This window comes from Glycine max, chromosome 3 (assembly GCF_000004515.6).
Source record: "Glycine max cultivar Williams 82 chromosome 3, Glycine_max_v4.0, whole genome shotgun sequence".
In the NCBI taxonomy this organism is placed as follows: domain Eukaryota; kingdom Viridiplantae; phylum Streptophyta; class Magnoliopsida; order Fabales; family Fabaceae; genus Glycine; species Glycine max.
The window spans coordinates 331,748-353,296 of record NC_016090.4 but is presented as its reverse complement, the minus strand read 5'-3'; the positions used below and the strand labels follow the sequence as shown (position 1 = coordinate 353,296).

At 30.4% G+C, this 21,549-nt stretch overlaps 3 protein-coding genes across 4 annotated transcripts; 1 reads left to right on the top strand and 2 right to left on the bottom strand.

Annotated features, from left to right (window-relative positions):
• Window positions 1–212: 212 nt before the first annotated feature.
• On the top strand, window positions 213–4,000 carry LOC100812156 (alpha-L-arabinofuranosidase 1). Its single transcript, XM_006576229.3, has 17 exons — window positions 213–359; window positions 476–530; window positions 651–856; window positions 937–1,058; window positions 1,158–1,311; window positions 1,405–1,474; window positions 1,713–1,858; window positions 1,965–2,010; window positions 2,208–2,260; window positions 2,355–2,499; window positions 2,634–2,752; window positions 2,846–2,917; window positions 3,027–3,130; window positions 3,243–3,299; window positions 3,386–3,581; window positions 3,655–3,798; window positions 3,905–4,000. The coding sequence occupies exons 1-17, from the start codon at window positions 213–215 to the stop codon at window positions 3,998–4,000; spliced, it is 1,932 nt and encodes a 643-aa protein (XP_006576292.2).
• A 1,746-nt stretch (window positions 4,001–5,746) lies between these two features.
• On the bottom strand, window positions 5,747–9,924 carry LOC100811626 (uncharacterized). Its single transcript, XM_003521810.5, has 3 exons — window positions 9,706–9,924; window positions 9,091–9,597; window positions 5,747–6,196 (listed from the first exon to the last, which is right to left on the bottom strand). The coding sequence occupies exons 1-3, from the start codon at window positions 9,857–9,859 to the stop codon at window positions 5,865–5,867; spliced, it is 993 nt and encodes a 330-aa protein (XP_003521858.1). The 5' UTR covers window positions 9,860–9,924; the 3' UTR covers window positions 5,747–5,864.
• Window positions 9,925–18,870: 8,946 nt separating this feature from the next.
• LOC100807512 (uncharacterized) lies at window positions 18,871–20,338 on the bottom strand. Of its 2 annotated transcripts, none has more exons than XM_041014294.1 (3): window positions 19,986–20,338; window positions 19,788–19,903; window positions 18,871–19,167 (listed from the first exon to the last, which is right to left on the bottom strand). In XM_041014294.1, the coding sequence occupies exons 1-3, from the start codon at window positions 20,224–20,226 to the stop codon at window positions 18,964–18,966; spliced, it is 561 nt and encodes a 186-aa protein (XP_040870228.1). In that variant the 5' UTR covers window positions 20,227–20,338; the 3' UTR covers window positions 18,871–18,963. The 2 variants fall into 2 exon arrangements, with proteins under 2 accessions (XP_040870228.1, XP_003520355.1); XM_003520307.5 differs by having other exon boundaries at window positions 19,788–19,912; window positions 19,986–20,334.
• Window positions 20,339–21,549: the final 1,211 nt, after the last annotated feature.

Here is a 21,549-nt window from a genome sequence, read left to right as displayed (position 1 = left end):
TAATTTTAAATTTCAAACCGGAACAGAAAGTTGAGAGATTCTTTGAAGCAGACTTGAAATCAAAATAGTTGAGATATCATAAACAGAAAAGCTAAATTATCTTAACTAATTTGTTATTTTAATTTCTAAACTAGTTATTTTACCTGTAATCTCCTATTTTCCTCTATAAATAAGAGAGAAATGGAATCATTCGGAGCAGAATGCAAACAACAATGTCTCTTTCTATTAAGATTTTTTTTCTTCTTTACTTGAGCTGCCTCACAGTTTCCTGCTTTGCAGAGCAAACTTCAACCTTGATTGTAGATGCTAAAGGATCTGTGAGAAAAATTCCAGATACTTTCTTTGGAGCATTTTTTGAGGTTATAGAGTAACTTTTTTTGTTTGATAGATTTTAAAATAATATGATATTTTAGAGTCGGTGAAAATTCTAGAGTGTGTTATAGTGCAAATGAAGCAATTGTTCAATCTTTTGCAGGAGATCAATCATGCAGGAGCTGGGGGATTGTGGGCTGAGCTGGTGCGGAATAGAGGTCATTTATGTGTTCTTAAAATTATCTTTCATGTTTGGTTTTACACATGCAAATGCTCAATGCATGAGTTCTTAAAATTTTCTTACTTTCCTTTACTAAAAAAAAAATCACTTTGATCAGGTTTTGAAGCTGGAGGCCCCAACGTTCCCTCAGATATTTATCCCTGGTCAATTATTGGAGATGATTCAACCATACTCGTCTCAACTGATCGTAGCTCTTGCTTTGAGAGAAATAAAATCGCATTGCGTATGAACGTTCTTTGTAATCAATCTAATCCTTGCCCCGCTGGTGGTGTTGGCATCTCAAATCCTGGTTTCTGGGGCATGGTTAGTAATCTCACTATTTTTTTTAAAGAGCAATATATGAATTATTTCTGATCATTTCTAAATTTTCTTTTTGTTATCAGAATATTGAGAAAGGGCAGAAGTACAAAGCAGTCTTCTATGTCAAAGCACGTGGTGGACTTGATCTAGACGTTTCGTTTGTTGGATCTGAGAGAGGTGAAAAGTTGGCTTCACAAAACTTTAGGTAAGTTTTTCAATTCAATTAATTAGAACATATATCCTTTAGAGACTACATTGTATTTACAAAACTAATCGATTAGTAATTATTGGTCAATCTTGGTAGAGCTCCCGGACATAATATTTCAATGTGGACAAAGATGGAGACTATATTGGAAGCCAATGATACAAATCGTAATGCAAGTCTTCAAATAACAACAAGCAATACAGGAGTTGTATGGTTAGACCAAGTGTCTGTTATGCCCTTAGACACATTTAAGGTATATATATATATATGATCGTTGACAATTCATTTTTTTTCTCAATTTCTTTTCTAATAATCGTTTCACTTAATTAATCTTCTCTTGGCACAGGGTCATGGTTATCGAAAGGACCTTTTTCAAATGGTGGCAGACTTGAAACCAAAATTTTTCAGATTCCCTGGTACGTTAAAATTCTATGCTTCTAAAGCTAGGTTTAATTTGATTTACATTTATAACATTTTTTTATTAAAGGAGATTTATAACATTCTATTCTATTCTATTTTACGAGACTTGTTAATTGTTGTATGTTTTTTAGCTCCATTCCACTCTAAAGAGTTTTTTTTTATTTTTTTTTTTAGAATTTGATTATGCAAACATTAAATATCTTCTCTTAGACCTAATATATTATGTGTACATAGGTGGCTGTTATGTTGAAGGAAATTATCTAAGAAATGCATTTAGGTGGAAAGACACGGTTGGACCATGGGAGGAGAGACCAGGACACTTTAATGATGTATGGAATTATTGGACTGACGATGGATTTGGTTTTTTTGAGGGACTCCAAGTAGGTTTTCCTTTTATATAAATAACAAATAACAAATAAACTCATATGGGTATTTAATTATTTTTCCTATTGAATTTAAAAACTGATCCTTTTGTTTCTCGTGCAGTTCGCTGAGGATGTTGGTGCATTGCCAGCATGGGTGTTTAACAATGGTATAGCTTGTTATCTTAATAGTAGAGAATTTATATTCTACAAAAAAGATTTCCTGTAACAATTTTTTCAAAGTAATTCTTTTATTAGAAGCCATGGTCCGTTGAAAAAATATACTAGCTACCATAAATCCTTCTGATAACAGTTATTAAAATTTTTATTTAGCTTGTCTTTCTAATTAATCAAATATTTCGTTTAGGTCTCAGCCTTAAGGACGAAGTTAATACATCTGCCATAGCACCTTTTATCCAAGTATAATTTCTTCCATCTTGTTTTCATTTTTTTAATTCGTATTTCTGAATTTTAATAGTTATTAAAAAATCTATATCTTTTCGTTAATTAATAGGAAGCTCTAGATGGAATCGAGTTTGCTAGAGGTTCTCCCAAATCACAATGGGGATCTCTTAGGGCTTCCATGGGACATCCTGAGCCATTTGACTTGAGAATTGTTGCCATTGGAAATGAAGAGTGTGGCATGTCTAAGTATCAAGGTATGCTTTCTTTATTTGATTTTTTTTCTCTCGTAAATATATATATTTTTAGGCTGCTTAAAACAATAATGTTTGGTAGAAGAATTAATAATGAATTAGTATCATTATTTTATTTTGGTATTTTTGTTGTCCAGCAAACTATCTCAAATTTCACACAGCCATAAAACAAGCTTATCCAGATATTCAGATAATCACAAATTGTGATGGTTCTGAGAAACCGTTGGATCATCCAGCTGACCTCTATGATTTTCATGTAACGTTTCATGATCAGTAACTTTTTAATTTTTTTAAAAATTTTCTTGTCTTGTGAATGATATGTTTGTTAATATATATATACATTTTTTAGATTTATACAAATGCTAAAGACATGTTTTCAAAGTCTACCAAATTCGACGACGCACCACGATCTGGTCCAAAGGTTTGATAGTTTAATCATTTTCATCAAATTACTCATGGAGTATATAATGATTATGCTCATGGGCATGCATGTACGTAGAAGCTCAACTTTGATTCTATTTCCTTTATAGGCGTTTGTTAGTGAGTATGCTGTTTGGAAGGATGATGCTGGAAATGGAACTCTTCTGGCTGCTGTGGCTGAAGCTGCATTTCTTATTGGACTAGAAAGGAATAGGTTGGATTTATAACTACAATTTTCCAATAAATTTTATTCTATGAACTAGTTGGTGTAGCACTTTGAATTATCATAAATTGCTTATGTTTCTATTTGTTGTTTTTTTTTACAGTGACGTCGTTCACATGGTCAGTTACGCGCCACTCTTTGTAAACACAAATGACAGAAGGTAATTTTATCACACTTTATCATTTAACAATCTAACAATCATCTTCTTTTGTTATTGAGATTATTATTTAATTTCTATTACTACAGGTGGACACCGGATGCAATTGTATTTGACTCTCACCAGCATTATGGAACTCCTAGTTATTGGGTTCAACATCTTTTTAGTGCTTCAAGTGGAGCCACTTTGCTTAATACAACACTTCAAAATTCTACTGACTCCCTAGTTGCATCAGCAATTGAGTACACAAACCCTGAGGACAAGAAGAACTACTTGAAAATAAAAGTAATTAATTGATTTTTATATTAATTGAATTTATTTATCACAAATATTCACTCAATTGGAATAACTTTTGCAGGTTGTAAACTTTGGAAGTGATCCCCAGAACTTTAGGTTTTTTATAAGTGGACTGGCTTCAAATGTGCAGCGATCTGGAGCAGCTAAGACAGTGCTCACTGGGCCTAACGTAAAAGAAGAGAATTCCTTCTCAGAACCAAAAAGGGTAAAATCTAATTTATATATATATATATGTACATAGCTGGATAGATATAGGTCTATAAAAAAAATGCCTTATATATATGTTTGTTTTTGGTTCATTTTAAATGCAGGTTGCGCCACAACACACTTCACTTGAGGTTGCTCATGGGGATATGAATGTTGTACTTTCTCCTTATTCGGTTACATCATTTGATATATTAAAGTAGACAATGAGGAAATGCCTTAATTTCAATAAATGGGATGTGAGACTCTGGTGAAATATATCTCAATAATAATTTTGCTACTCTTTTTCCCTATATGTTGATATTTATTACTTTACTTTCCATCCAATTAGTTTTCCCTTTTGATCCATATCTATTTGTAAAATTTAGTGGAAAGAATTAAATTGAATTAGTTTTAGAAATTAGAAAATTAAAGAAGTGGAAAAAAAATTAACGAATCAAATCAAACTTAAACAATAAATTAAAGGATAAGAAAATTAATTTAACCTACGAAATTGTGTCTACAACGACTAAATCTTTTTTAGTCTCTGCAATATTGACCGATCATAGGATAAGTTGCTGAAATAATTAAAAAAAAGGGAAAAAATTAAAACGAACAGCATTCTTAAAATTATCATTTGGAGTGGAGTGATTCATCTATCCTCCCAAGTTTAAACTGGGACATTTAATCCATTTCATTGAAATATGTTTTACAATTTGAAATAGTAATATTTAATAATACATTAATTATACATTTTGGAAAAAAAATGTAAATTATATTAAACCCAAAATGATACAATAATAAACGGAGCATACCCCACAGTTAAAGAATAATACAAGAAGATCTATATCAAGATGCTAAGACAAATGCAACAGGTGCGTTTGTCTATACATAAGAAACTTAATCTTGTTAGTAAACTCTATTACAGAAAATTGATAATCTTCAAAAATCAGCTTGTTCCGAGCCAGCCAAATGCAGTAGACTGTAATTGCTATAGCCAGACAACGTAATTTCCTTGAACACCTGATGTGGATCTGCTTCTAATTAAAGAGTCAGTAATGCGTTGTAAAGAAGTGAAACGCATGAGTCTAAACATTTTTTGTGACCAATTCAAGCCTCATTTTATCCCTCAAACATTTGTTTAAGCCTTTATCTATTTCCTTAATTTCATACCATTTTTCACCCACTAGCTAGCCACATTACAAGCCTATTAAAGTCTATACTGACCAAAGATTGGCTGTTCTTATTTTCTTGAATCAGAACCATAATCCTAAGAAAAAATAGCTCGACTCATCCTATTGTAAATATGTTTGCTCAGAAAAAAAAGAACGAAGAAAGAAGAAAATAAATGCCTTATAAAAATACTGGTCCAAAATTTCTTAAGGGAGGATAAGCACTAAGGCAAAATATTTTGCATATGAAATCATTTGGACTGGGGTGATTCATCTATCCTCCTAAATCCTAAGTTTAAAGGGGGACAATCCATTTCATCTCTTTTTCATCTTGGGGCAATGACCTTTCCATCTGTGCTTCCCATTTCATAACGTATTCCCCCTATACTAGGACAAACTCAAAATCGGGTTAATTCCAAGGTTAACCTTCCTGCCCCATTAAAAATTCCTTTTAGAAATGGAAAATCATTTTACCCTAATCCTACCTAGCAGGCTAGCACAGACATGCATGTTTGTTAATAATCCCTCAACTACCGTGTTAGGCATTGAAAGTTGCACTTTATTAAGTATTGCATTTCAAATAGCTTCAGTGTTGCACTTTGTTTACCTTCACAAAACAATAAAATATCTCAATAACTTAATTTCTCTTTCTATAAAACATCTTCATTAAAAGAAATAATAAAGAATAAATTATAAGTTATACTACCTAATAATTTTTGTTCACGATAGGTGACTGTCATCAATTCAAATTATTTTTACACATAATAATAAGAATCAAAAACATTAATGCAACTATTATTGTATAACAACAAAAAATACTATTCACATGACTTTCTTATTTGAACACTTTTATAACTGAAATAAACCCATTGTAAAAAGGAAAAAAGAAAAACGATTAATTATGACCATGTATAGTTTAGAAGCAGAGTCTTCTCTTACATGCCTCAAAAGGCAGAGTGTAGAAGCATCCTAATTCTCTAACAATTTCTTCAATCAAATCTCTGCAAATATAATCCTGCAAAGCCAATCCAATTCTTCCAAGCTCTCGTTTTTCTCCCCATGTAACGTCCTTACACACTTCATCCACACTTTTTATCATGGCTTTGCTACTCCACATAGCCAAATGATCTTCGTCGTTGACTTTCCTATTCACTGACTCGCATGTCATTCTCTCGTAGATGTATGTGCTGCTGATTTCTTCCTCTCCTGGCTTCTTTAATAACTGTTGTTTCTGTAGTTGTATTCGAGCTGTACACAAAAATGCCATCATCATCATTAATGATGTTTAAGTTTTGATCAATTGTAGATAAACAAGTGATGTGATAGATACTACTAATAATTTCTACTCTGCTTATTTAGAAATTGGATAGACTAACCTTTGTTGGATTTATAAACTGATCATATGTAGAAACATTGGAAACTATCTGAGTTCCTTTTGTTTAGGTTTTTCTATAATTATATATATATATATATATATATATTTATTTATTTATTTATGCGAGTGTAAAAATTAACATAATTAGAGAATTTGCAAAACTCAAACTTAGGGGGGAAGTAATTTTAATGTTTGTTTTTATAAGACAGAAATAGTATTAAAAAAGGCTATATCATTCAAAAAATATTAAGCCCTCTGTAAACAGATACATAAATAGACTAACTAATGTAGATATATATTTTACATAAATTACCTAGTAAATGATATAAACTTCCTAATTAACAATATATCTGTTGATGTTATACAATAGATATAGGTATATTGCCTATCTTTTAAATTTCTTTGAAATACACTCTTTTTTTAATTACCCGATAATTTTAGTCTGTTTCCTAACACATCAAGTTAAAAAAAAAGCTTTTAAAAAAATCAAGTTAAAAACTAAGGAAGTATTTTAAAAAGAAAAGGTACCTTTTGTTATTATACATTTTAACTTTATTAATAAGGATATTTTAGTTAAAAAATATTATTTTATCAATACTAATTAGTGCAATTCATAATATTTAAAAGTGTGTACATGATTTTAAACAATAAACAATTTGAAGGGGATGAAGTGTGTTAATAGTGGATCAAGTCTAAAATGAATATACATTTTCTACAACAAAATTGGAGATGTTCTTTCCAGAAACATAATGAATGAAGGCAATGTCTTTCTCAAGCCACAACCCGCATGGATGTAGCTGCAGTAGTGCAGTACTACCTGCACAGGCAAGCAACAAGGCTCTTGGTTGTTGGAGAGAGAGAGAGTGGTTGTGTTGTGTGGGGTTATAAATTAACAAATCCCTGAAAAAGTGGGTTTCTGCATGCACAGTGACAGGTAAAGTTCCTAAGCTGTGTGCCTCTTTTTCTTTTAAACATCTTTTGACTGCCTCAAGTCATGAGGCATAGTCTCTAGAGTACCAAATTGTGGTCCAAGATCCATCCACCAAAGTACCACAATTTATTAGATTTTTATCAGAAAAATAAAAAAAAGGGATTTGGGCTTCTTTAATTTTAAATTTTTTTCATTAACAACAACTTTAATAACTTGCACACTTAAAATTTATCATTTTTTAGAAATATATTCTGCGATAATTAAAGTTAAGTTCTTTTATATAAATTTAATCTGTTAATTATATTCATTATTGAATTTTACGGTGAAACATAATACATAGAAAGAACATTTGGAAAAGAGAAATTATTCACTGTTTTTCATCCTAATAGATAGCTGTGAATCACTTTATGTTAAATTGGGTGCGGGATGATTGCAGTGGTAAGAGGAAATTAATTAATTTGTCTCCCACTATGATGGTCATGATGGTGTGGAATACAAGAAGTTATGATTTCAAAGCTTGGAATCCTAAATATCATGGGTAGCGGCAGCATGTGCTTTTTGATCAAAGATCATTGTCTGTCCTATTCATGGGTAAGTAGTACTAGTAACTCCTTTAACACCATCAAAGTTAATTACAAACTATGCCTCTTTCTAGCTTAGGGATTGTGAAATAACAACGAAGCTGAATAAACCGTGAATTGAGTATGCCACTTTTTTAATTGAGTATTGATTTTACTTTAGTCTTGGCATAATCTTACTACTAATCCCAAACATTAAAAAAGAAACAATTTTGCTATTAATCCAAAACATAACAGCGAAGCTGAATAAACCGAGCCCACTCTTTTTCTACTTTAGTCATTTCATACCTAATTCAAAGGAGAAAAGAAAACATTTTTGAAATTTGACATATCAACTTTAAAAATGAGCAAAAGATGAGATCGATCAAAAGAGGTAATCAGCTCATCTAATGATGTAAACCCTATTTCTTAATTATTCTTAAAACACCTTGCATGTAAAAACATGGGTACGAAACAGCAACAAGGAATATTCAGGGCATAAGTTAAAACTAAAATATTATCTACTCATTTTCTCCTTATTTCATTTGTGCTTCATTTTCTTTCTATCTTTCTTCTTTTTTTGTTATATCATTATATATATATATATATATATATATATATATATATATATATATATATATATATATATATATATATATATATAACTTTCTTGTTTTTCTTTTCTTTCTTATTTCAAACTCTTTATCACCCAAATCTACCCCAAAATAAGATGGATGTTGAGTCTTATCCAAAAGTATGTGTTTGGATAAATGGTAATAGAGAATTTAGTACAAAATTTGTTATCGATCGAATACGATAATAATGTAAAGTTGTCCCGACTCAAAATCATTTCTAGAACGAGAATAATTTGTTTAACATCAAACTTAACATGTGAACATTTATAAAACTGAAACCAAACATGTACTATTTTTTATTTTCTAAAAGTGCAAGTGCAAGTTCATTATCATTGATTTTGCAGTGGGCGAAGCAAATGATACTTCTTGAGTCCATGCAGAATGTGTAGCAATCATGCAAAGGTAGAATTAAGCTAATTTATTATTATAAGCATGTCTTAAAATATTTACCATCTATGACATAATTCCCAATGGACTTCACCAGAATTTAAACGCAGGCAATTAAAACTCATTTTCATCGACCATATTAAACTAAAATTAAAACTTATAACTAATTTAGCAGCGAGAAAAATAAAAAAAAAATGATGAAAAAAAAAACAATGTGCACAATGGATTATGGATACGAAGGTTAGGGGGGGGCTTACGAAATGAATGCCGTCCCGAGTGGCAACTCGGACTGAGTGGCGAACGAGTGAACTCGTCAAGCACAGACACCGGACTCGGTTGCTGTGGCTCCCCGTTAACCACCGAACACTTCACCTCCGCAACCGTTCCAAATTCATCCTCGAAGCCAACACAAGCCACCGCCGGCGACGTCGACGGCGGAAGAGGATCGGTCAAACGCACGGCCTCGATGATCTTCTTCAGCGCCTTCAGATCCTCATCGCACCTCTGCAACGCCCCAAGCAGCTTCTGCCTCTTCTCCGCCACCGTATCCGGCGGCTCCGCCGGCGCCGCCTCCAGCCCCATCAGCCTCGCCACTAGCGCCGGCGCCTCGCGGCGTCTCTCCACCGGAGGCGCCTTAACACTCGATAGCCGAATCTCCGCCGGCAAAGTCGGACTCCTCGGCACGTCGGACGACAGCCTCCGTTCATCGGCGGCTGGCTTCGAATTTCCGGCGTCGGCGGGGTTCTTATTAATCCGGCTCTTTCCTGAGAATAAGGACAAAGGAAAAGAATAATACTATTTGTAATTTGTGTGACTAAAAAAATTTCCAGAGAAAGAAAACGCAAACAGATATGGTGTGGGGCCCAGCGCACCGAATGTGAGGAAGCGGCGAGAGCGACGGGAATTGGAGTTGGAGATGAAGTGGAGAATGCCGGACATGCAACCGATGGTCTTCGCGTGAATCTTCTCCGGCGGAGTTTCTCGCCGCGACGACGACGGCGACACGGCGCTGCTCTGTCGCTTCATTACTCTCTCTGTTTCTCTCTTTGCGCGTAAAAGAGTAAGTAACGGTTATCACAAGAACAACGTAAATTAAAGCAAATTGCACGTGGAATGTTAATTATCATGTTTCGGTTACTTTTTTCACTTTTCTTTTACTTTTACTTTTTTGGATTTTTGGGATGGTAATTAATCTGCTTGTAATTATTACGTGTCTCCTTCTTAATTTCATTTGTGTCTATTTTTTTTTCTTTTCTTTTTTATGAAGAATATATAGTTTTAGAATGAGAATCCACAATGATATATTAGAGTTGACAGCATACTTAGAGTTAGAAGATTATTAATTTATTATACAACTAAAAATCTAAACTCTATACTACAAACAGGATCAGATTCTAGCCATTCAAAAAATAAATGAATACAGCAGTAAAAAAAAAAAGAATGAAAGTTTTTTTAATCCAAATCTTGAAACATGAGAATCCCAATTATTTTTATTCAGTCTTTCTAGATATCTTCTCTTAATAGAATTGCCTAGTAAATACAGGTGTTGACCTATATAAGTAACTTGTAAATTTAAATCAATACAAACCGATCAATTAGTTCATTAAAAAAAATAGGATTTGGATTAATCTCGATTCAATTCATTCGAACTGGTTAATATACAAGTTGGATAATCGATCATTTCTTTAACTTGTGACATGTAATTAAATTTATTATATATAAAAATTAAATTAATAAATACAAAACATAATAACAACCTTTGGCTAATTTTTAACAACACATGAATTTTTTTCTCCTTTTTTTAGTTGTTATTTTAATTTTTATCTTAATTCTATGTGTTTTTTTTTGTGTTTTTTCATGCTAATATAATCATTTATTTTTATCTAAAATAAAATATGATATTAACATTGAAATCATTTATTTTATTAATCAAATATTATCACAATTTAATTTCTTTAAAGGAAATTTGGTCATTATATATATTTTCAAAACTCTAGGAAAAAATAAATTATTCTAAGGAATTCTAATTTTTACAAAATACTAATAAAAAATAATTTTAAATGTTTAAATTTGATTAACCCAATCCGTTAAATGTTTAAATTTGATTAACCCGTATAAATGGGTTTGTTCAATTTGGATTTGAAATTGAAATCGTACAACCCCAACTCAACACAATAGTAAAATTGTTAATTGAAAACTAAAAAAATTAACTTATAAAGTATTTCATAAAACTAGTTATTAAAGTAATTGAAAATTATAAAATAAAAAAATAAAAAAATTATGATTTATTTATAAATGATAATCAGAACATTTGATAAACATATTAAAAAAGAAGAAGAAAAATATAAAAAAAAACTAACATGCAAAAAACACTACTAAAAAATTATTGAGAAAAGCTTATTTACTTCTTAACCAGAAATCTAGTTAAAAAGGCTAAAAATTAACTGTGAGATCGTATTAAACATAGCCTCAAATCAAATCCTTAAAAAATGGAAGTAGAAACTCCTAGGTTTTGTTGTTACTTGATTTTGGATTAGTTTCGTAGAAAATAATAAGTAGTGAGGCAAATCCGTGGAGTGGTTGAGTGAGGTTTGTTGCACGGGATCTCAATGAGTGCCACCACAAAGACTCGTCAAATAATGGCCACTGGTCAATTGCCCATGACACTCATTATTAACCTGCTTTCAAATTGTCAAAAATCTAGTTCAACTTGGAAATCAGGATCAAATCTTGTTCTTTAATAAAAATCTTTTTTTTAGCATAAAAATCAAATTCAAAATGAATTTAATTTCATTTAAATCAACCTGATGATTTTAAACACACACAGATATATATATATATATATGGTTTTCAAAAGCTCTACACATGATAGAATTTATGATTTTAGGGTCATATATATCAATCCTTGCATGATTTATTAGGTCATCTGACCTAGTTAATTTATAAGGCTAAGGAATACTCTAATTCTAGTATTTGGTACCTCATATCAATCTATCCGTGCATTATTTATTTATTAGGTCATCTCTGACCTACAAGGCTAAGGCGGAGTACCCAACTTCATTAAAGTTGTATTTATTTCGGAAACTAATCCTTCATTCCTGAAAAAATAAGATACCAAAGTTTTGTCAAAAAAGAAAGAAGAGAGAAGATATCAAAGAATGATATTTTTTGAAAACATATCATATCCATATTTAGTATGTAGCCCCATAAAAAAATCCATATGTTGTATTTTTTTTAAGCATAAAAAAAACATGTGTGGAAATAAAACATGAGGATATTATTCTTGGATATTTAATAAAAAGTGTGTTTGGTTAATTATAGAATAGTAGCAAATATTTTTTATATTCCCAAGAATAATTAAGACATAAGTTTGGTTAAATTATTTTTTTCTTGTAATATATATTATAATTACTAAAATATTCTTATTATGTTAAATATGTTTTTTTTTCATAATACAAAAAAATTCATTATAAGATCAACAAATGACAATCAAATTATACTCAAAATGTTATATATCTCATGTTTCCATGACAAAATCATTCTCACTACTTTTTTTATTATTTATTAAAGTATGACCCAAAATATAGATATATCTATCCACATCACATTAGAACAAGGAACAATCGAGGGAAAATGAAAAATTATTGAAGGTAAAATTCATAAGATTAACAATAAATAAAAATTGCCACATAAATGAAAATTATGAGAATGACAAAAATTAAAGAACAAGGTGAAGAGATCATTAGGAAGGAAGTGTGATAATGAGTAGGAAGGGAGTATATGTTTATTTTTATTCACAAAGAGAATTTTGTCTCACAAAATATTCATTAAGAGGGGAATTTTGACTGAATGTAGGATTATTGTTTACCCAAATAAAAAAATATATGGAGATTAATTAATTAATTACTTAAAAATGTGAAATTATTTTTTCTCTTGTATGTCCGGAACTAAAAAATCTGCCATGAAACAAAGTCGCCTTAGTATTTTGTCAAGTATTAATATTAATATGTCCCGAACATTATTCAATAAAATATGTTTTATTATGCCTTTTACTAGAGAATGCACAGGAAGATTTTATTTTTTTTGGACAGAGAGCTTACATAGGAGGAAGATAGACATATAAAATAATCCCCGTTGCTTTTGGCTTATTCCATGATTACCATTCATAGCTTAAATCTAAAGTCATCGATTTATATATAAAAAGGAGAAGATAAAGAAAATAGAAAGATTATAGTCATTGTCTCATCGATGCCAAGCTGGTGGGTTGACCAGAAAATGGAATTTTTCTGCTTCATAAAAACCTGGATTTCCTGTTGCAAAAGAAGTTAGGGTTTTCTTATTCTTATACCCAATTTAAGGCTAAATTTCAGTAACATTTGTTTTCAGAAAAAAGACAAGAGAGAAACATACAGGTTGATTGATTCTGTTCTATTTTTTTAAAACTATCTTGTAAAATAACTTTTAAAATCTATTTTTAAAGACAAGAAAAGGAAATAAGTTAAGGTAAAATATTTTAAAAACAGATTTAAAAATTAGAAAACAATTAACACAGAGAATTAAAAAAGTATTATAAAGATGTTGTGGCTTTTTTATTTTTAAGAACAATTTTCTCTCTTTTTATTTTTTAAATAATTGATAAAAAAACACAACATTAAATAAGTTTTTTTATTTTTATATTTTCAAAAACTAAAAAATATTTTTAGAAATAGTTACCAAACAAGCTTTCTTTCAAATTTTACATCTCAATGTCTACTCTATCATATATATATATCCTTTTTCTCGTCACATAGAAAATAATTGTTTAATTAATTTGATCGAAGTCAAATTGCTTTTTTATCTTTTAGTTTTTTATGTAACTTTTTAAAGTCTAATTTACAGTCCACGTAACCGACCAGATTATTATTATTTTTTGGTGATCCACGTAACCGATCAGATTTGTCTCTTTCTGTAAATGTTTTTCATAATTAAGCTTAATTTCTTGACGTTATAGAAGTTTCTTTATAATGCCTTATATAGTAAAATGTACCCAGTTAGCTACTACTACTTAATTACGTGTAGTAAATATTGACCTAACTGTTTAGGAAACTCAACCAACAACATGAGAGAAAATAACTATTAGCCGCCGCAACTTTAAGGCACTTTGACTAGTCTTGGAAAAATATAGCACTTTGTTTTTTATAAAAGGAAAATTGTTAGGATTTTAAGGAAATTCCATTCCTAATCCTAAACTACTGGAAATAACCCAAAAAAAACTAGAGAATTAATAGATTTCTTTGAAAAACACACACACTAGAGAATAGAGAAAAGAAAATAAGATAATTCATTTCTTTCATTGATACCTCATCAATATTGTAACTCCATGTTAAATAGCAATCCTGTGTGTCCAAAAAAAATAAATAGCAATCCTAATGAATGACAACTCAACAAATATGATCGTCCTATTATTTTAAGGGAAATAAAATAAATAAATATTTAAAAATAAATCTTTAAACCACTTAATCATCTTTCTTTTCGGCTTTCTTTGGCCTATTTTAACATAAATACCAGAATAATACTACATGTACTCCGTTGGCTTTTGTACAAAATTTGTGCATTTTTTTATAAATTACCAAAATCAATATTTTCTAGTTTTTTTTATTATTTTATAAAAGAAATTGTGGTGACTTTTAACCGTTACAAATTTCTTCAGAAAAACATATAAATGTCCATTTTATGGCAACTAAAAAAGTAATTTATGATCATTTTTAACTATCACATTTAAACAAAATTACAAAAGTAAAATCATTTTTTGAACACATAGCATGATATTTTCATATTAGAAATAGACTTTTAGAAAAAACGATTTATCCATTTCCATAATTTTTTAAATATCTAGCATTTTGGTGATTTATGAAAAAAATTACCTTACCCCGTTCCTGCAAGACAAATGTAATTTTACTTAACTAAATAAATAAATAAAAAGTGAAACAATCATCCACATCCACTATAACTGAGACGCAGCAATATATTTGATATGAATCGTGTGGTGCTGCTTATGTCTGTTAAATTAAGTGAGCTTATTATGACTTTTTGAGGGCTCGCCAGTAACTGGTGTCTTGGAGTAACAATGGTGTGTTCATCACTTTTCTGGAGATTTCTACATGGTAAGGTGTCCATGTTCTCTTCTCTTTGGTGACTCTAGGGGATTGTGGATTGAATGCGATTCTACTTTGATTGTGCAGGCTTATAACGCCCATGTAATACTACTCTTCAATATACTTCATTGATTTATTCTGATGACTTTTGGTGCCATTGGAACGCTGATTTCATTTAAAATCAAAAGGATAACTTTTTATTATTATCTCAATTCTACATTCAACAAACATATTATCAAAATAAAGACTTAGGATAACGAGTCTCTCACCTTTTTTTTTTTATATATGAGAACTACTCATTTTTAATATGTTTTAAAACTCATTTAAAAATCTAACTTACCAAATTCCATCAATGGATGTAATCCTTTAAAGAAAATTGTGTTTTTTTATATAAAAAAAGCAAAAGAAAAAATAATTACTTTTAAAATATAGAAATCATCAAGGGAATTGAATTTCTACTTTTTTATTAAATTATTTTTCACCCACATAGATAAAATTTAAAACATAATAAACATATATTTAAAAGACTCCACTATATATCAATCATTATACTTTCTTAAACAAGAGTTTAATTCCTATGATTGTTAGTATAAGACATTTTATATTGTTAACCGATAAAATCATATTATTAATATAATTTTTAAAATAATTCTTATATATAACAATTTGCGATAAGATAATTATGTAAAGAAAATATATTATTATTAGTGTCTTTTTTGAGTAATTGCCCCAAACTCAAAATATTGTTCTTCATATTTGGAACGTAGTAGACACTTGATATGAATTCATGTCTTCTATCTTTCGAACGAATTAAGATGTTATCTTTGTCTTTTATAGGAGTCTTAGAATTATCACCAAATGAGACATTGTCACTTATCGAGTTATCAAGATCCACGAGCATGCTTCTTTTTCCGCACACATGGTTGCTTGCACCATGTCAAGGAACCATGTGTTTTCTTGGCTACCTTCATTGTCTCCACTTGTTAGGAGCACTGTTTCAAACTTCTCGTCTTTTTTGCTCCACATGGTTAGTCTCCTCCTCAACTTTATTCTTGGCGAATCTACATTCTGAAGCATAGTGACCAATCTTTTAACAATTATACCATCGGGTTTAAGATTTATCATATCTTGTGCTTGCATAGCCTCTTCCACGTTCTCTTGTTGAACTTTTTCCTTTCTCGTAACTGTTGTTGATGAAATTTGAACCCCGTCCATTGTTGCCACGTCCATTGTTGCCACGTCCAACTTGCCCTCGGCTGTGACAATGACCTCTACCTCGGTCTCATTGACTTCTCTCATTTCCTTGACTTTCTTCCTTCTCCTTCAGTTTCATCATGAAGAGTTGCTCAATGATCTCTTGCTTCTTCTTATGCTTCTCCTCATAAGCTTGTAGAGATCCTTGAAGTTGTTCTACTATCATGATTTCTAAATCTTTGGTTTCCTCGATTGTCACAACAATGTGCTCAAATTTGGGATCTAACAAGCGTAGTATCTTCTCCAAAATTCTTACATCTTTTGACTTCTCACCATTTATTTTTAGTTGATTTGAAATAGTGAGAATTCTTGAAAAATAATCGAAAATGGACTCCGACTCTTTCATATGTAAGGATTCAAACTCACCTGTTTGGAGATGCAGCTTCTTTACTTTGTCTTTTCCTTTGTGAGAGGTTTGAAGCTTATCCCATACCTCTTTAGCGGATGTTGCAACAGAAATCTTCTCGAACGCATCATCATCAAATGCTTGATAGATGATGAAGAAAGCTTTCTTGAATCCTTTAAAATCTTATTTTGTGCTTGGGATAGTGAAGTCTCATCTTGTGGCTCCTTATAGCCTTTTTCAACCATTTCCCAAACATTGTGTGCTCCAAGAAGGGCTTTCATTTTGATGCTCCAATTGTCATAGGTGCTCCCCTTTAGAATGGAACTTGGAAAGATGTCGCTCCATTGCTTGTCATAACTCTAAAGGCATTTCTTATAAGAACCTAAGTTCTGATACCACTTTGTTGGAAAGAAGAAGATTATAGGAAGTATTTGAGAGAAATGGAGGAGGAGAGAATATTTGAAAGAAGGCTAGTTTTTATTACTTGAGAAATGCTTTTGTTTTGGCTTCGTTGCCTTTTTTGGATCCACTTACAAATGATAACCTCTCCCTTTTATAGGCTTCAAGGGAGAGTTTTAGATACATCAAGAAAGTTTCCACACACTTCAAGGGAGATTCTACACTCTTCTCCCAACTATTTAGTTCTACACACTTCTTTAATTGAATATTACTTTTACTTATTTTTACACTTTTCTAGAAGTTTCTTTAAAGTAGTAACACAAACTTAATGGACCTAACACTTGATTAATGAGTTAAATCAAGTTTATATTATCCAACAATATTTCCATAAGAATACTCATGTGTTCTAGTGCTTCTGAAATTGTGTTGTTATTTTTTGCATCAAATATGGTTTTTGCACCCTTGTAGTCTATGTTTGGTAGAGTAGAAAGAAAAGAGATGAAAGTTGTGAACTAAAGTAAAGAGTAAAGTTACATTCCAAAATGGTTACACTTTAAACCTTTTGGCTTGTGAAATGACCAATATCCAAGGTAAAAAAAAAAAACATTTTGAAAAGGTGCAAGAAACAATTTTTGAAGTACAATAAGCAACAGCCCTGAAAATGCTGCTAGGCCCAAAAGATAATAGTTTAGAAACGAAGGCATGAAGGAAAATAAAAGGAGATTATGTTTACTATCTCGAGTAAGTACTTAGTGACTAAGTGTTTTGGGAAGAGTTTGTTATGATTTATGAGTTGCTAAGGGTATATATATATATATATGGGATCAAATTATATTGATATAATTTTAAAAAAAATTCATCAAATTTTAACCGTTTATTCTAATTTAATTTAATGATCTTAATTAACATCTAAAATGACTTAGGTGACTATATCACTTAAATCCCTAAACAAGTCTATGGGTGAATTGTAAAACTAAAACCCTTTCAAAGTAAACAATATATATTAATATCTCATAGTGAATAACAAATATCTCTTTGAGAGAGATATTTGTTACCATATCAAAATATATTATTTATTTTAAGAGGGTTTTAATTTTACAATTTATGCATAAACTTATTTAGGGATTTAGGTGGTGTAGTCAGATGAGTCACTTTAATTGTTAATTAGGATCCTTAGATTAAATTAGAATAAACGATTAAGATTTGATGTAACTTTTTTTAACTTACATGAATGTAATTATATATATATATATATATATATATATATATATATATATATATATATATATATATATATATATATATATATATATATATATATATATATATATATATATATATATATATATATATATATATATATATATATATATATATATATATATATATATATATATATATATATATATATATATATATATATATATATATATATATATATATATATATATATATATTTGAAGAATAAGTAGTAAAATTTAAATTTGCATAATCGTAGTAGTACTTAAAAAAATTATAAATTAAAATTAAATAATGATTTAAATATGCTTTTTCATACTTATAATATAATTCTTTTTCAACTTATTATCTAAAAATATTTTTTTTATTATCTAACATTTTTAAATTTTTACTTTTTTTGTATTAATGGATAACGTGAGACTTTATTAGCTTGATTAACATGCCCTCAAAACTCTTACCTGCAACGAATAAAAATGTATTTGGGTATATGAAAATTTCCCCACTAGGCTAAGGTCATACATAACTAATTAACTATATTTCCCCACTAGGCTTAAGGTCATACATAACTAATTAACTATATTTCCCTTGGTTCTGTCTTTCTATTCCTATAAAATAAAATCCTCACATTCACAAACGAATTTGTAACTAAGCTCCATAGATATATAGACAACTGATAGATCAAAACTTCATCATGCTGTGCAGCAACATGAGGCTCAGATACATTTCAGATTTAGAAACAAAAAAAATATGAAAAATGTTCAAAGATCTTTCCAAACATTAAAGTCAGTACTAGAGGCATTATAGCTTATAACATTGTCTTGACATCCTATAAAGAAGATACTCCGAATAGAATCAATGTTCACTAAAGCATGCGCTTTGTGAACTGGACTTGCAGCTACAACAATCTCATCTCTGCCAAGCATCACTTCAGCATAACCATTATCTTCATCGTTGTTCTCCAACTGCAAAACAAATAGGTTGCAAGTCATGAATGACAAATTCATGCGAAATGTAAGTGTTCTAAACTATGAAGCACCGACATGAATACCGGACACGACACGGACACGTGGATACCTGTAATGTCCAAAATATAAAACGTAATATTAGTGTTGTGTCAGTGTCAAATACTGACATAACACATGTCGAACACAAAAAACGACAAAAGATTGGAGTGTCCGTACTTCATAAATCCTAAACACGTGAACTTGTGAATTTGTCATTGGGTCTGAATAAATTATTCATTATTAATCAAGGGTCTGAATATTTTATGGACTTATATTATGTGTGTAATTGGGAACATATTATAATAATAATAATAATAATAATAATAATAATAATAAAACTTATATTTACAATCAATTATTATTAAATTATATAAATAAGATTTACGTTTGAATATACTAAGCAACGAAACTCCTTGAAGTTTTTATTTTATTTGAATTGTTAAACAAAATTAATTTTTTATGATAAATTATGAAAAAAAACAAGTAGAAATTGATATGTAGAACACAAAATGACTAAAATTAATAAACAATAATCATAATCTCTAAAGCAATTTTGAAAAAGAAAAAGAATTGATTACCCTATACTTGGTAGCAGCGCCCCAAATGAGGAAAGTCTCATTACAATGGTGGTGTCTGTGATTGGCTCTTTTGTTCCCAGCTCTAATTTCTCCCACGTGAAGCGACGCACACGTCACTGCTCCACCTGCACTTTCAAAAGTTCCATTCTCAACACAAAAACGACGCCGTATTCCAATTGCATCCAACAACAATGGTACCTGAGATGCCGGAAGCGAGGGCGAGAGCGATGGGGTCGAAGATCCAACCGCGCTTGTCCTTTGCGACCTCGGAAGCGTCGAACCTGACGAGGTTGGCCCTGATGTCTGTGTGGGAGGAGTGAGGCGGCGCGTAGGAGTAGGACGCGCGCTGGAGGGCGAGTGAGATCCACGCGAGGAAGAGGAAGAAGGCGAGGACGAAGGGTATGGAGTGGGGCCTCTGTAGGAACCACGTCACCAGCATTGTGTTCCTCTCTCATCCTGCAGATTTCTTCTTTTATTATCTTCTCTGCTTTTTCATGTGGATCAAATTCTATACCGTTGCTCTTTTGCACCCTAATTCGAAACAATGTTTCTTAATAATCAAATATTAAATTAGGTGAAAATAATAATAACAATAAAATATCAAATATCCATATTTGAAAATTTAAATTTGTGAAATATCAAGAGGATCTTTGTTTCACGGATTTTTTTTTTAAATTTTAAGAATATTTTTATTGAAAATGTAATTTGAGAATGTTCTTTTTGTGGAGAAGGGGAGGTCAAATAATATCAGTATTTTTGTAACATAATTTATTTTATATATAAGAATAAATCATAATTTAAATTCTAAACTATTTGATTAAGAGATACAAATAGTTATTATTACTAAAATTAAAATTTATATTATTAAAAATTATATAAAGTTGTTGTCTTGAAAAGGGTAAAATTAGTAATTTCATTTGCTAAGTTTAATTTAGGTTTCTTTAAGTTCTATATAATTTTGTAATTTAACTTCTATTTTGATTAAACTTTTTTCAATTGGTTTACAAGTACTTGTTGCGCTCGATTGGTTTATCTAGATGATCAAAGAGAAATATTATCTTACTCAAACATTGGACAAGAATTATATACCTTTAAAACTTCCTAATAAAGCAACAAGGGGATTAACATTCTAACTAATTATTTATTTGAGTCTAGTTGTTAACATGCTAGTTGTTGTGATTCCCTTTTGCACTTTCATTAGAGACGTTGGTCTTGTGAATGGGTTTGCAAAGTGAATGTGGCGAGGTTTTTGTTGTTTGAGAGAGAATTAAAGACATTTAAGGTTGGTAAGGGATCACATGCATGTGATGAAATTATTGTTGCTTTTGGCATGCTTGTTAGATAAAAGAATGCTTGTGTGAAACTTGGAATGGTTGTCTTTATGGGAAAATCTCTAAAATTACTAAGTCTTTCTTGCTCTTCGCGTGTGGGATGGTACATAACTAGAAACTCATCCAAGATTACCTTTTCTTTTTCTTTTTCTTTTTAAATTTCTTTATTCTTTTTATCTTATAAGTAATCAAATAATTAATTAAAACCTTTATGATTATTGGATGAAGTAGCTGATAAACTTAAAATGACATAAATAGACAGGTTTATATCAACTCATTTCCATTGATATAATAGTTTGAATACATGTTAGGACATGATGGAAAGAAAACTTATAATTAGGATTCTCCCTAGAATAGTGGGCTAAATTGTGAGCCATTGAGTTTGCTCTTCTAGAAACAAACTTGTAACTAAACCTAGGATGTAAATTAAG